This window comes from Oculina patagonica, chromosome 10 (assembly GCF_052425735.1).
Source record: "Oculina patagonica isolate OP01 chromosome 10, crgOcupat, whole genome shotgun sequence".
Taxonomy (NCBI): Eukaryota; Metazoa; Cnidaria; class Anthozoa; order Scleractinia; family Oculinidae; genus Oculina; species Oculina patagonica.
This window is the reverse complement of record NC_135767.1, coordinates 20,198,009-20,209,700: the sequence shown is the minus strand read 5'-3', so window position 1 is coordinate 20,209,700 and position 11,692 is coordinate 20,198,009. Positions and strand designations below refer to the sequence as shown.

General features: G+C 40.6%; 2 protein-coding genes across 3 annotated transcripts in view; both read right to left on the bottom strand.

Annotated features, from left to right (window-relative positions):
• Positions 1–1,135, bottom strand: part of LOC144628969 (uncharacterized) — a 36,113-nt gene extending 34,978 nt beyond the window's left edge. The window contains exon 1 of one of the 2 annotated variants that reach the window (XM_078487103.1): positions 620–1,135. In XM_078487103.1, the coding sequence (XP_078343229.1) occupies positions 620–740 (121 nt within the window). In that variant the 5' untranslated portion in view covers positions 741–1,135. The remainder of the gene's footprint in view (positions 1–619) is intronic. The other variant, XM_078487102.1, reaches the window with a different exon arrangement.
• A 1,014-nt stretch (positions 1,136–2,149) lies between these two features.
• Positions 2,150–11,692, bottom strand: part of LOC144628954 (E3 ubiquitin-protein ligase HUWE1-like) — a 58,893-nt gene continuing 49,350 nt past the window's right edge. The window contains 9 exon segments of the mRNA XM_078487077.1: positions 2,150–2,933; positions 3,668–3,858; positions 4,930–5,229; positions 6,120–6,476; positions 6,478–6,773; positions 7,364–7,556; positions 8,791–8,984; positions 9,671–9,925; positions 11,260–11,550. Of these exon segments, the coding sequence (XP_078343203.1) occupies positions 2,831–2,933; positions 3,668–3,858; positions 4,930–5,229; positions 6,120–6,476; positions 6,478–6,773; positions 7,364–7,556; positions 8,791–8,984; positions 9,671–9,925; positions 11,260–11,550 (2,180 nt within the window). The 3' untranslated portion in view covers positions 2,150–2,830.

The following is an 11,692-nucleotide window of genomic DNA, read 5'->3' as shown; positions in this document are numbered from 1 at the left end:
AAATATTTTTCGAATTATCGTGTTCATTTGCCTAAAAATAAATTGTGCTCGCTTTGATACAGTGATAACATTTTCTACAGTTAAAAGGCTGGTTGATGAGGAATAGCTTTAATTTTTGTGTATTCTTTTCTCTGCCAGAATTAATATGCGCAATTTACAGCGGTTTTTACTCGCTTTAGAAGACAAAGAACTCATTTGTTAATGTTTCGACTAGTTAGTAACTCCTTCCAATAGATTTCACGGTCGATATAAAAACCGTTACTGATATGAGAGTAAGAAATAACTGGCTTTAAAAGACCTAACACTGAAGAATTCGTATTCCCAGCGATGTATTGAACGTGAAAACATCTTTATCTTGATATCAATAAGTAAAGGAAATACTGTTGGCAAGTGGCAGTGAATTGAGTTATCGCTTCATCTGAAAATGAATTTTTTAGCGGGCGACTCAGAAATGACTGTAAAAATATGAGGTTTTTCTAGACATCTTTCGACAAAAAACCGGACTCTATGACAAAAGCTACAAATTAGGAAGGGCTTTGATCCGGTTTAAATAAGCCATCGTGGTCAGGCTGGTTTTATAAGCGTAAAAATAAACACAGAAACATAAAAGGCCGCTTACCTCGAACGGGTGGTAGTGCGATCAAGTCTTCTTTTTTCCGATCTGTTGTTCGATGAGGGGTTCTCTGAGCATTAAACTTAGATTCCTGACTCGAAGGTAGGAAAGTCGGATAGCTAGCCATGCTAAGCTGCCATTACAGTTCTTATCGAGCTTTTAACATCTTCAACCGACTGGTTTCCATGGAAAGCCATCTGAAACTAATCAATAATTCATTCGATTTATTTCGAGCTGCCCGCGACAGGTGAAAACTTTGATAATACCCGATATATTTTGCCGCGGCGAAAAGACACGAAAATGTCTCGATTTAGCAAAGAAATATTCATATACGTTTCATTCGAACGGTAAAAGTGGCCAGCCTTTTGTAAGGTGTGAAAACAACACGTTATGAAAGAAAAAGCCATTTGTTTACGGGATGGTATCTTTCATGTAAATTGCTTGGATGGTGGAAGTTTATAATTGACGTATTTCGGTGAAATAAAATGTCTCACCAAGAAACAAAAAAACCCCAAACAGAACGCTGTTGGGTTCTTAAAACAATTGCTGTTTTTTTGCGCTTTCTTTGAGTAAACAGTTTATGCAGCGTTCTAAAAATATCGCAGAAATGTATTGTAAACGATGTACAAAAGCCGATATTGCGAATCGTTCTGCCGATGTAACAAATCGTGTGAAAATTAATATTCATCCTGAAATGCAATTCAGTGATAGGATTTTGTCTGACAGAAAAAATCTAAGCAAAATAAGTTTTCCTGTTTTGGTTAAATTCGATGTAGAGTCTAGAACCACACTAACAAGTGTATTTAAGCGCCATTGTACAGTTCAATACATCTTGACGTGGCAAAACAAATTGCTCAGTTGCATATCCGAGATGCGTTTTATGAACGTATTTCTTTTTACATTTTTATCCTTCATTGCTAAATCATGCACTTTTATGAAACTAAAAATCATCCTGAAACCGAAAAAATACGGTTAATTTGTTATTACATAATGGTGATTATTTCTAGTCAATAAACCTTGGTAAGCAATTAACGATTATGTCCAAAATGATTTAAGCCATGTTTAACTATATGACAGCGCGATATTGGCGGCAACAATACAGTTATATCGGAAACTGAGCGAACCGTAGTTTTTTCAAACAAAAGAGCTTTAAGGATAAAGATTCCGTTAAATTAGTTTATTCGGTCTGCTTTGTTGTGATAAAAGTCGAGTTTCTTTTTTTGCTTGAATTAAAATAGATTATCTTTTCTCTCGGCCCTTACCTATCCGTACTTCAAGCGTTCCTACAAATTTTTAGATGAGGAAATGTGTGACGTTATGTACTTGACGTAATCAAAACCACGCAATGTGATACGAGAGGACCTGGTAACGAAGTCCCGACCTCGTGCGATTTTTTGAAGTTTTCGGTCGATCTATTCAGAGTGTTTGTGATCGGTTATTTCTTCTGCAAGACAGCTAAATAAAGAACATTAATGGATTGACTTGTTGTTCTTCTGCCTGGCAACAAATGCACAAAATAAAACACACAGCCCAACGGAAATGGAAACCGTTTTTATTGTTTCAAAATCTGCTTTAATTAAACACGTCAGCTTGGGCCAGGGGTTTCTAACACTGACAACTACTTTTACTCAAAATGTTCAAGATTGTCTTTTTAACAGAACTGTTGCGTGACATCTTGGACACTCATGTATTTAAGCATCGCTTCATGCGAATGGAGCTTCAAACACGTCCACCAAATTCTTTTTTAGTGGCGTCCGTTTCTCTCTCCTTTGCTACTTTAATATGAAAACAGTTTTTTTATCGCCCAAACTGACAACAGCAACAAGTATCAAAGCTCAGCGACTTGGGGGAAGGAAAATGGCTGCGTGACGTAATGTCCTTGCGTGACGCCACTCTTGCGTGACAACGCTCACGTGACACAGCTCCTCCCTCAGCTACGACAGCAGTCGTTTGTTCAATAATCCAAATCACGCTACTGCACACGTTTTACCAAATAAGTTCCATGCACCATCCAGCAATCCACTCCAATCCACACTGCTCAAGTCGCTAGATAATCGTGCCTTAGTCTTCAGAAATGTTCCATTCTTTTTAATTTAGTCCGCTTATCCATCGAGTTAAGCCATTTCACCAAACAGTAAGTCTTTGGCTACAGTATATGGCGTTGTTGTCTCTTTTACGTCTCTAATTGTTATGTGTAAATCTTGTGTTTGTATGGTTTCACGCCAGGCCAAATCCTTCAGGGCATTCGTCCACAGCCTTGTTCAACATGGAGCGCAGTTTGTCGTATGTTTCATACGCCGGGAGATCAAGCTGGTTGAAACTGCAAACAGAAAGAAAAAAATGTCAAGAGTGATAACTATGACAGAATAAATGAAATAATTTGGTGGAGAGAAAAAAACAGTGACACAATACTCACCAATTTAAGAAACTGGAGAAAAAAGGCTAAAAATCAGGGCTTAACGGGATAAACTTCTAATTTCTCCCTACTATGTCAATACATTGTCAAGCAGACAAGTGATGAGAATAAAGAAAATAATCAATCACATATCAGTTCCTTAACAAACACAAAAAAAAAAAAAAAATAAAAAAAACAACCACAATACAACAAGTTCTCAGTCTTCTCAGAAAGATAAATAAAAAAACGATACAAACGATCTATCCTATTTTTATTCTTATGCTCGCAGTTGGAAATTTTAACAGAGCTTCGACGATCGCTGTTAAAAATATGTATATAATTTTCGGATGAGGTTAAACGCCCTTTTTGTAAACTCTGGCTGCGAATAGCGAGTAAACCTAGAAGCTAGTTTACGATCAAACGATCAAACAGAAAAAGTTAGAAGTTCACACCCAGCCATCTTATACGCCTTTGAAACGAACAGTCACGCAACACATCACGCACGACGCGCATTGCGTGACGAACCAAAGGGTGGCTTGAAAGATGGCTATTTCAGAATTGATGCATTTCGGTTTCAACGACGTTTACGTCAAATATAAACTTTTAATGACATCACCACTAAATTAAAAGCTGGAAAATTCAACAATAAAAAAACTCACCAAGTATGCGCCGAGGGCAATCTGTCAGTGGATCTGTCGTCGCGATGGATCTGAAATTTCTGGAATCCATTCATGCCCTCTAGTGCGGCAAAACCTTGTAAGGGTACCTTGCTCGTACCCGTCACAAACTGGAGAAATTTGGCGCGGTCTGCCTGGTCAAATGAACGCAAAGCTCTCCAGAACCATTGGATCTAAATAAATAAATAGAAACTAAGTTACCAAAGAGTTTGGTTACTTTCTTGACGACACATTTTCTTGCTATGTAAAGATTAAGCTAAAACTACACCCTCATTCAAGACAACCCAACAACTATTTGATTTTTTTGAGAACAGTACTAGACAAAACACAAATGATAGGACCCCAGTAGAAAGAGAGGATTGTTTACGATTGTAGGCGAGGATAGTATTAATATCATGTGAAAAACGTGAAGATGCCATTCTCTATCAGGTTTGTTCGAATTGTTAGAAATTTGGAAAATGTCTTTGAGAGATTTCTGTTTATTTTGTGCGTTGGAATTCAAAAAGCGTTTTTTTTAGTTTCATGAAGTGACAGAATGTAGTTGCATTTGACACACCAACTTCATGTATCTCAATTTATTCATTCACTACAGTTAAGCCAATACCTGTTGACCACAAAAGGGCATATGGCAGATCTGTTATAAAACTAATGGAAACACTTTGCTGAGATTTAGTATCTTTAGGTTACTATTGTTAGCGGCTACTAATTTTAGCGACTTTTTCTGAACAAGATTTAGCGACTATTTAACTTAGCGATTTTCCGAAAATTTAAAAAAAAATAGTGATATCGTGTAAACCAGTTTTAAATGATCATTTGGCTGAAAAGGAAATAAATGTTCAGTAAAAGAACAAACTCTGTTGAATTTGAACGAACATTTGCATTGCCAGAAAAAACAAAGTTACCGGCATCCATTTTTTAAAGAATTTTTCAAGTCGACTATGTTAGTTTTGTTTTCCTTTGGTGTGTGTGTGGGGGGGGGGGGGGGGGGGGGTCTTAAATTTAACGAGTATTAAATGCGAGCGAGACAAATTTTAGCGAGTAGTTTTGTTAGCGATTTTCGCCCAACTCGCTAAAATCACTAAAATTAGTAGCCGCTAACAATAGTAACCTAAAAGTAACAATACATAATAAAGCAAACAGCGATGAGAATTAACAGAACCATCACCTTGTTGTAACACTAAATTCTCAAAAGAACTATTAAGGGCAATATATGAAAATTAATAAGGATACTTGACGGCAAATACCTGTAACGAGTTCTCGGTGTACTTATGGTACTCCGTGTTGGCTTTCAAGTCATCTAAGTCGATGTTAGGCAGCCCAGAGATCAAAAGCTCCAGCTCCTGCTCGTCAAAGATTGAAATCAGTCGCTTGGGAATGATATCGTAAAATCCCGCCAGGAATGATTCGATCTGCTTCATGATGGCTCCAGTCATTTTCATCTGACACACAAGCTTCACGTATTCTTTCTTGTTTTCTTCTGTGACGGGGATGTTTCGGCCATTTTCTTTCAGATCACGAATTTCCGACAAGCCAAATTCTTGAACCTGACAAAAATTATTGCAAATTACAACAGACAAGTCACAAGTTCCCCAAGAGGTTCTTTCCTAATCTTACCCTCCCAGCCTCTTAATGCCTTTTTATCACTTCTGGAGCGTTCTTATACCTTAGTAAACTATCATTTCGAGATATAAATAAATAAAAAATATAAATATATGTTTATAGTAGTCATGCACTTAGCTTCATATCTCAACGAGATAGCTAGTTTACAGGCACGCCACTGAAATAGAGGAAATAAATATTTTCAAATAAACATAACAAGGTTAAAAATCCCAACTGGCAGGAGGCAGACCAGTTGGCTAGATCAGAAGATAATTTTGTATCCCTTAAGACGACCGAAGAAACTCTAAAGATATCCGAGTAGTCACATGACGCGTTCGATTAAATCCCGACATCGAAGGCTTTTTAAATTACTTTCCCAACACAATAATGGTACATTTGTCTGGATGCTAAAACCCTTAACTTTAGAGGGGATAATACCTAAATGGGAATGAAATTTTAGGAGGTTTAAAGAAGGGATTGAAGAAAAAAAATTGAAACACCACCAGACAGTTGACCCCCACGCAAGACCACTCCAGGTTGTCAGGGGGACTGTCTGGTGTCCGTCTACCAATTTTTAACTAAAAAATTCTAATTTTAAAATCACATTAATTCCCCAATATTTCTTATTTCTCTAAATTGTACTAATCCTTTGAGAAAAAAACTATCTTCTCCCAACATCCCCAAAAATCACCCAAAAATTTACAAAACACCGCTTTACATAGATATATGAGATAATGAAAGCGTTTTTGTATTCCTTGAAACGCGAACGAGATATTTCCGTTAAGCCATGTTAAATGGTGAAAAACAAACTTATCTGTGTTTTATTGTACATTACCTCTGTGCTGAATGTAAGCTCCATGTCAATCTCACTCAAGTCGTGTTCCAGCAGATACAGCAGACCCTGATAGAACGCGTAGTCAAACGACTCTAGATCCGTGACGTGCACAGCCTTACCCAAGATGTGCTTGTAGAAGGAGCGCGTAAAGAAACAGTCCAGCAGCTTGTTGTCGTAAATTGCCTTGGCAACGATCCTGCCCACGAATTTGAAGTAACTCAAGTGATTCGAGTTGCAGTTGGACAGTGGGTTGGGCTGGTACGTAACGCGGTCCCCTGGCGAGGTCGTGAACAGGGCGTAGTTGGGGTTGAACATCTCCCGGGACATAATCACGAACCATTCCCGGAGTAACCCCCCCGGCATCTTGCCCCTCTTCCCCTTCGAACACCACGTATAATCGGGACTTCATCTCCTCTGAAGATCTCCGATGCAGCTCGCGATAGGAGTCTTCGAACACGTGTTCGCGTCGTACATGGATCGTGAGATCGTCTCGTCGGATTCCTTCGTCAAGTCGTTCGAGCTCTTGTCGGAAGAACCGACGTTTGACGTCAAAGTCGAGAACACGCGTGTGATCCACGAGGACCGCGAACGGTCCGTCAGCCAGGTGGACGGTAGATTGACGGAGAATCTGGTTCAGGACGGTTCGGTGCTTCTCTATAAACAACAGCATCAAAGGAAAAACGTTATGAGGAGCTCGAAAAACGGAAATTTAAAGGGGCTTTACCACGGATTTTAACAGATTTTTAAACAGCCAAAACTTATATTTGGGTTGTAGGAAACCCAAACCTGTCGACAAACGTCTTTGGCTTCGGATGGCTAAGACGGAAACTTGAGGCTAAACTTTTCACGATGTTTCCGCGCGTCTTCAAAAATCGATCTTTTTGGCCGTAGCTTGATTTCTATCTGCAAATTAAAATTATATCTTCCTTTAGATGCTCAAAGCATCATAGGTTAAGTTGCCTACCACTGATTTCAGAATAGTTTGGACCAAAAATCTGCGAAATCCCCGTGACCTAGCTCCTTTAAAAATAAACGCTCCAACAGCGAAGACCAAAGCATGGTTCGGTGATTCCTTCTACAACAAGAATATTCCCGGCTTTTCCGTTTTAACTTTTACCAGTGCGTGAAGGAGAAACGAAAACGTCAGCCACACGGGATACGAACTCGACAAACAAGACTTCAGATTTTTTACAGCAATGCTACGTTTATAGCAAACCAAGAAATTTTTGTAATAATTATCTTACCAGCAAATCGAAGGAACTTCTGCGTGTCAGAGGGCAGGTCTGACGTCACAGATGTGACTGACATCTGTCGGCTTGGACTCATGGGGCCTGGGGAAAGTGGCCCGGGAGAGGCTGGCATGATTTCTGAACTCACTGAGGACAGCCTATGTCCAGAGCGAGGTTGCTCGCCTTGGTTTTGGGTTGAGCTGCTTTCCTGTTTTAAGGAAAATAAACACGTTGTTTACATCTACTTAACGTCTTTATTTTACGTTCAGTAAGATTTAAGGCTTGATAGCGTAACACATCTACATGTCGTACGAATTTGCTTGGTTTTAATGTTGATATACTTTGTTTAATGTGATACATTTTACTTCTACTCAATGCTGACCAACTATTCCTTGGGACATATCACCGTTTCTTAAGACTGCAGAACAAATTCCAGGGCTCAAAATAATTTTTGGATACTGACCGGTCATGTTGACCGGCCAAATCAATTTTTGCTCGGTCATGTCTCGTTTTTGACCGGTCAAAATATTGAGTATTTTCTTTAAAGCAATAGCCTATTCTGCCAAAAATTTCGCCTCATAAGCTAAAACACTTGTTGTTAAAGAGTATTAATAAGGCTTAAGCTTAAATGTTTTGATCGCTAAATGTGTCATTTTATTATGTTCGCTTTTTGAATTTCCATTTCTTCTGCGTTCTACTCTACATAAAACAAAATGCTCAGTAGCCGTAATTTTATGTTACTCTGCAAGTTTTACATTATTTAACGACTTACGGGTGGAGGCGATCTTGGTTGTTAGCACTTTACTGGTCTTTACTACCGAACACTAAATAGTATTAATAGCAGACGTAGATTGATGCCATGTTCATTGTTGTCTGTTTAGCGTATTTACAGACGTGGATGTTTCCTGTTTTTATTTAAGCAAACCACTAACAAATCCGTGTGACCGTCTTATCTGTATTCTACAAATTTGTGACTGCAAGAGCTTGCTGCTATGATATTTTATGATTTTACTGTAAAATTTCAAGACATACTGCGAATAAATTTTTTTGTGTGTTATTTATTTGAAAGTCGTGCATGTGACCGGTCAAAATGACCGCCCAACCAAAATTTTGTCCGGACAAATCGTCATTTTGGCCGGACATTGTCCTTTGACCGGCCGTTATTTTGAGCCCTGAATTCTTTCGCCGGCTTACTACTAAGCGTTTGCAACACTTGTTCTCTCCCTTCCTCCTTTCTTCAACCCTGCCCACCCCCCCTTCCTGAGTGCCCTCCCGCCCTACCCATTCCTTGCCACCCTCTCTCCTTCTCTCCCTCCCTCTCCGTCCTACCGTTCCACTCTCCCTCCCCTAACCCTTTTTCCCGCCCTATCTCCCTCCATCTCTCTCTCCGTCCATTCGTCCGTTCCTCTCCCCCAAAGATGAACTTTACACGTGACAATCACCTGTTTCTCAGTGCCATGGACAAGGAAGAACGCTTCCACAGCAGGCTGCAGCACCAGTACAGCGTGACTATCAGACGTTCTACCCAGCTCAGACAGGCACTCGCCTAACGTGTCCCACAGCTCCTCCAGGGTGATCTGTTCACTCAGCAGCGGCAGTTCAGGCTCATTTGCAGCTGCTTCTGATGTAGATGCACCTTGTAAGAGATGTCAATAAACACGATCAGTTTCTAAACAACGAGTCCTTAACGCAGCCGTTTTTCCGCTGTCACACAACCCTTATCTCCCCTGGAAGCGTTGCGTGACAACAAATGACTGCTAAGGACACTTTTAAAGAAATCCCAACATACAAGGGCCACGAAGCGACTTCCGAGTATAATTGCAATTATATAAACAAACGAAGTAAAACATATACACCCCCCCTCCCCCCCCCCTCCGCTTCCAGTTTTGAATAATAGAACAACTATTGAATTCGGCTTTTGTATGATATGAAGAATTATGCAGATCTCGGACGGTGTTATCCGCCTCAGCGTTCGACTTCGGCGGATAACACTCTCCTCGATCTGCATAATTCTTCATATCATACTTTAATAGCCTCAATCTGAAGTAACGACTGTGGCAAATTTGGCAAGCTGACGTTTCGATAGTTTTATGTAAATAATCAACCTCTCTACGCAGATTCAACAATGCTGAATTTTGTGGATTAGTACTCGACAAATGACAGGAACCTATTAGGTCAAAGTGATGCTGAAACAAATTCCTGTATCGCAGCTGTAAAATCCAAAATGGTTTTATCAACTTGTCAGCACTTGACCTTCTGTCGGCACGAAATTCCACATGGCGACTCAAGCGAAGTTATTCTCTGCCACTTTTCATTTCTCACCTTGCTGAGAACTTCCTCCCTCCTGGTCACCCCCCTCAGGTCTGTTTCCATCCTGACTGTTTTCTCCTTGAGCCGCCGGTTCATTCCGCTGACCACCTGCTCTTCCGTGATCCCCTTGGTGGTCAGAGCGCAGGGCGCGCATGTGCGAGAAAGCTTCAAAGATGGCCTCTGCTTCGCTTTCTATTGCCGCGATCACAGCACCCAGACCACGTGATCCCTGGACAAGCCGCTGGACCACGGAACTCTCGTCTGTAACTGTAAAATAATGACAAGTTTCCATGACATTGGGTATTTCACCGATCGTATAACCGTAAAATTCTGAAAATAAGTCCCAGGCTTCTTAAATTTAAGCGCATTGGACTATGGATCGAGCAGTCTGGGTTCCGGCGCAGGCTAAGGTCATTTCCTTCACCCAACGAACTAATGTGGCCGTTCCGAGGTGACACCGCCGCATGAAAGATCGCGATGAGTTTGGTGATTTGACCAAGTTTGATGCTTTCAGGATGCACGGAAACGAAGTTATGGACCTTGAAACATGGTTAAAAATCCATACAAACGTCTCTAATTGTAAGCCAGCGTCCCCCAAAACCATATAAACTCTTAAAATTTTTATCCGTTTTGTGACAGCTGCAAAATCCTGCCAAAGACCCATTATTTGAAAGAAACTAAGATGAAAATCACTATGTTTGCCCATTTTAAAGAGTATCACAAAAAGCATAAAAAATTTAAGAGTTTATATGGTTTTGGGGGACGCTGTCTCAAAATAAGAGACGTTTGTATGGATTTTTAACCATGTTTTAAGGCCCATTACTTCGTCTGTGTGCATCCTAAAAGCGTCAAACTTGGTCGAATGACCAATCTCACCGGGTTCTTTCATGTTGTGGTGTCAGATTATCGATTACTTGAAATTTGAAACTCGCCCCAGTTCCCTGCGCAACCTCGGAACGGCCAATTGCACTGTGCTAGGAAATTAAACTTTACACTCACAGATGCCTCTTTCTCTCTACCCAGGAGTATAATGGGTACCAACAAACAGTTAGAAAATCCTGACAAAATGATGGAGGTATTAAACCCTGCGATGGACTAGCATCCCATCCATGAGGCGACTAGGAATTCTCTTTGTAACAGAAATCAGGCTTAGCTCCAGAGGTGTCGGCCATTTTGGCCCTTTTCACGGACAAGCGAGGGGAGGAATTTTTGCACTCAAAAAACAATATGGGTAGGCATACACTTGGAAGAGAGTTTTTAAAGTCGTCAGGTGAACGTAAATACATGACAAAATGTAAAACAAGCTAAGGTATAATATCCCTTTAATTTAAGGAGCATAGACGGGGGAAGGGCGCGTGAAAAAATTAGCCAATTTTTTCAAAATGCACCGTGATAGAACACCCTTAAAAACTCTTGTGCGTATTCATTTCTACCAGCATCGCTTTTGACTTCCTTTTTTCACTTCTTTTCTGAGAAATTGAATCGGTACAATCCTGGGAGACGGGATTTCCGTAATAGCAAGTCCCACTGAATGCGTCTGCAAAAGCAGTAAACATACTTCCCATCAAAATAAAATCGCAAGTAAATCGATCTCAACCCACCTCTTCTCTGCGACGTTCTCGACCTCGAAGACGTCGTTCCAGAAGCAGTTTTCCGCGCCGCCTCTCTAAGCTGCAGGATGACCTTAAGTACTCTTAGCAGCAGCGCTTGGCTGGACGTCTTGCACGTCAATGCAGGCATGGACGGCAAGTGAAGATCGTAACGCACTTGTCTGTTTTGCTGCTGTCTCCGAGCTCTCGTGCCACCAGGCATGGTCGCCCAGCCAGCTTGGTGGCCGCCCCTTGTTGGTCTTCGAGGCGCAGTGGGGAGTACAAGTGAGGCTGGTCTCTTTCCTGCAAGGTAAAAGAAGATTGGTTTTGAACCGTTGAAGGCGAAAGTCTTGGTGAGTAATGGTTTACTTTTTTTAATCTAACATTTAGCCGAAAAGCGTGGATTTAGATTATAATAGTAAGAGAAAACTGCTCATTATACCTT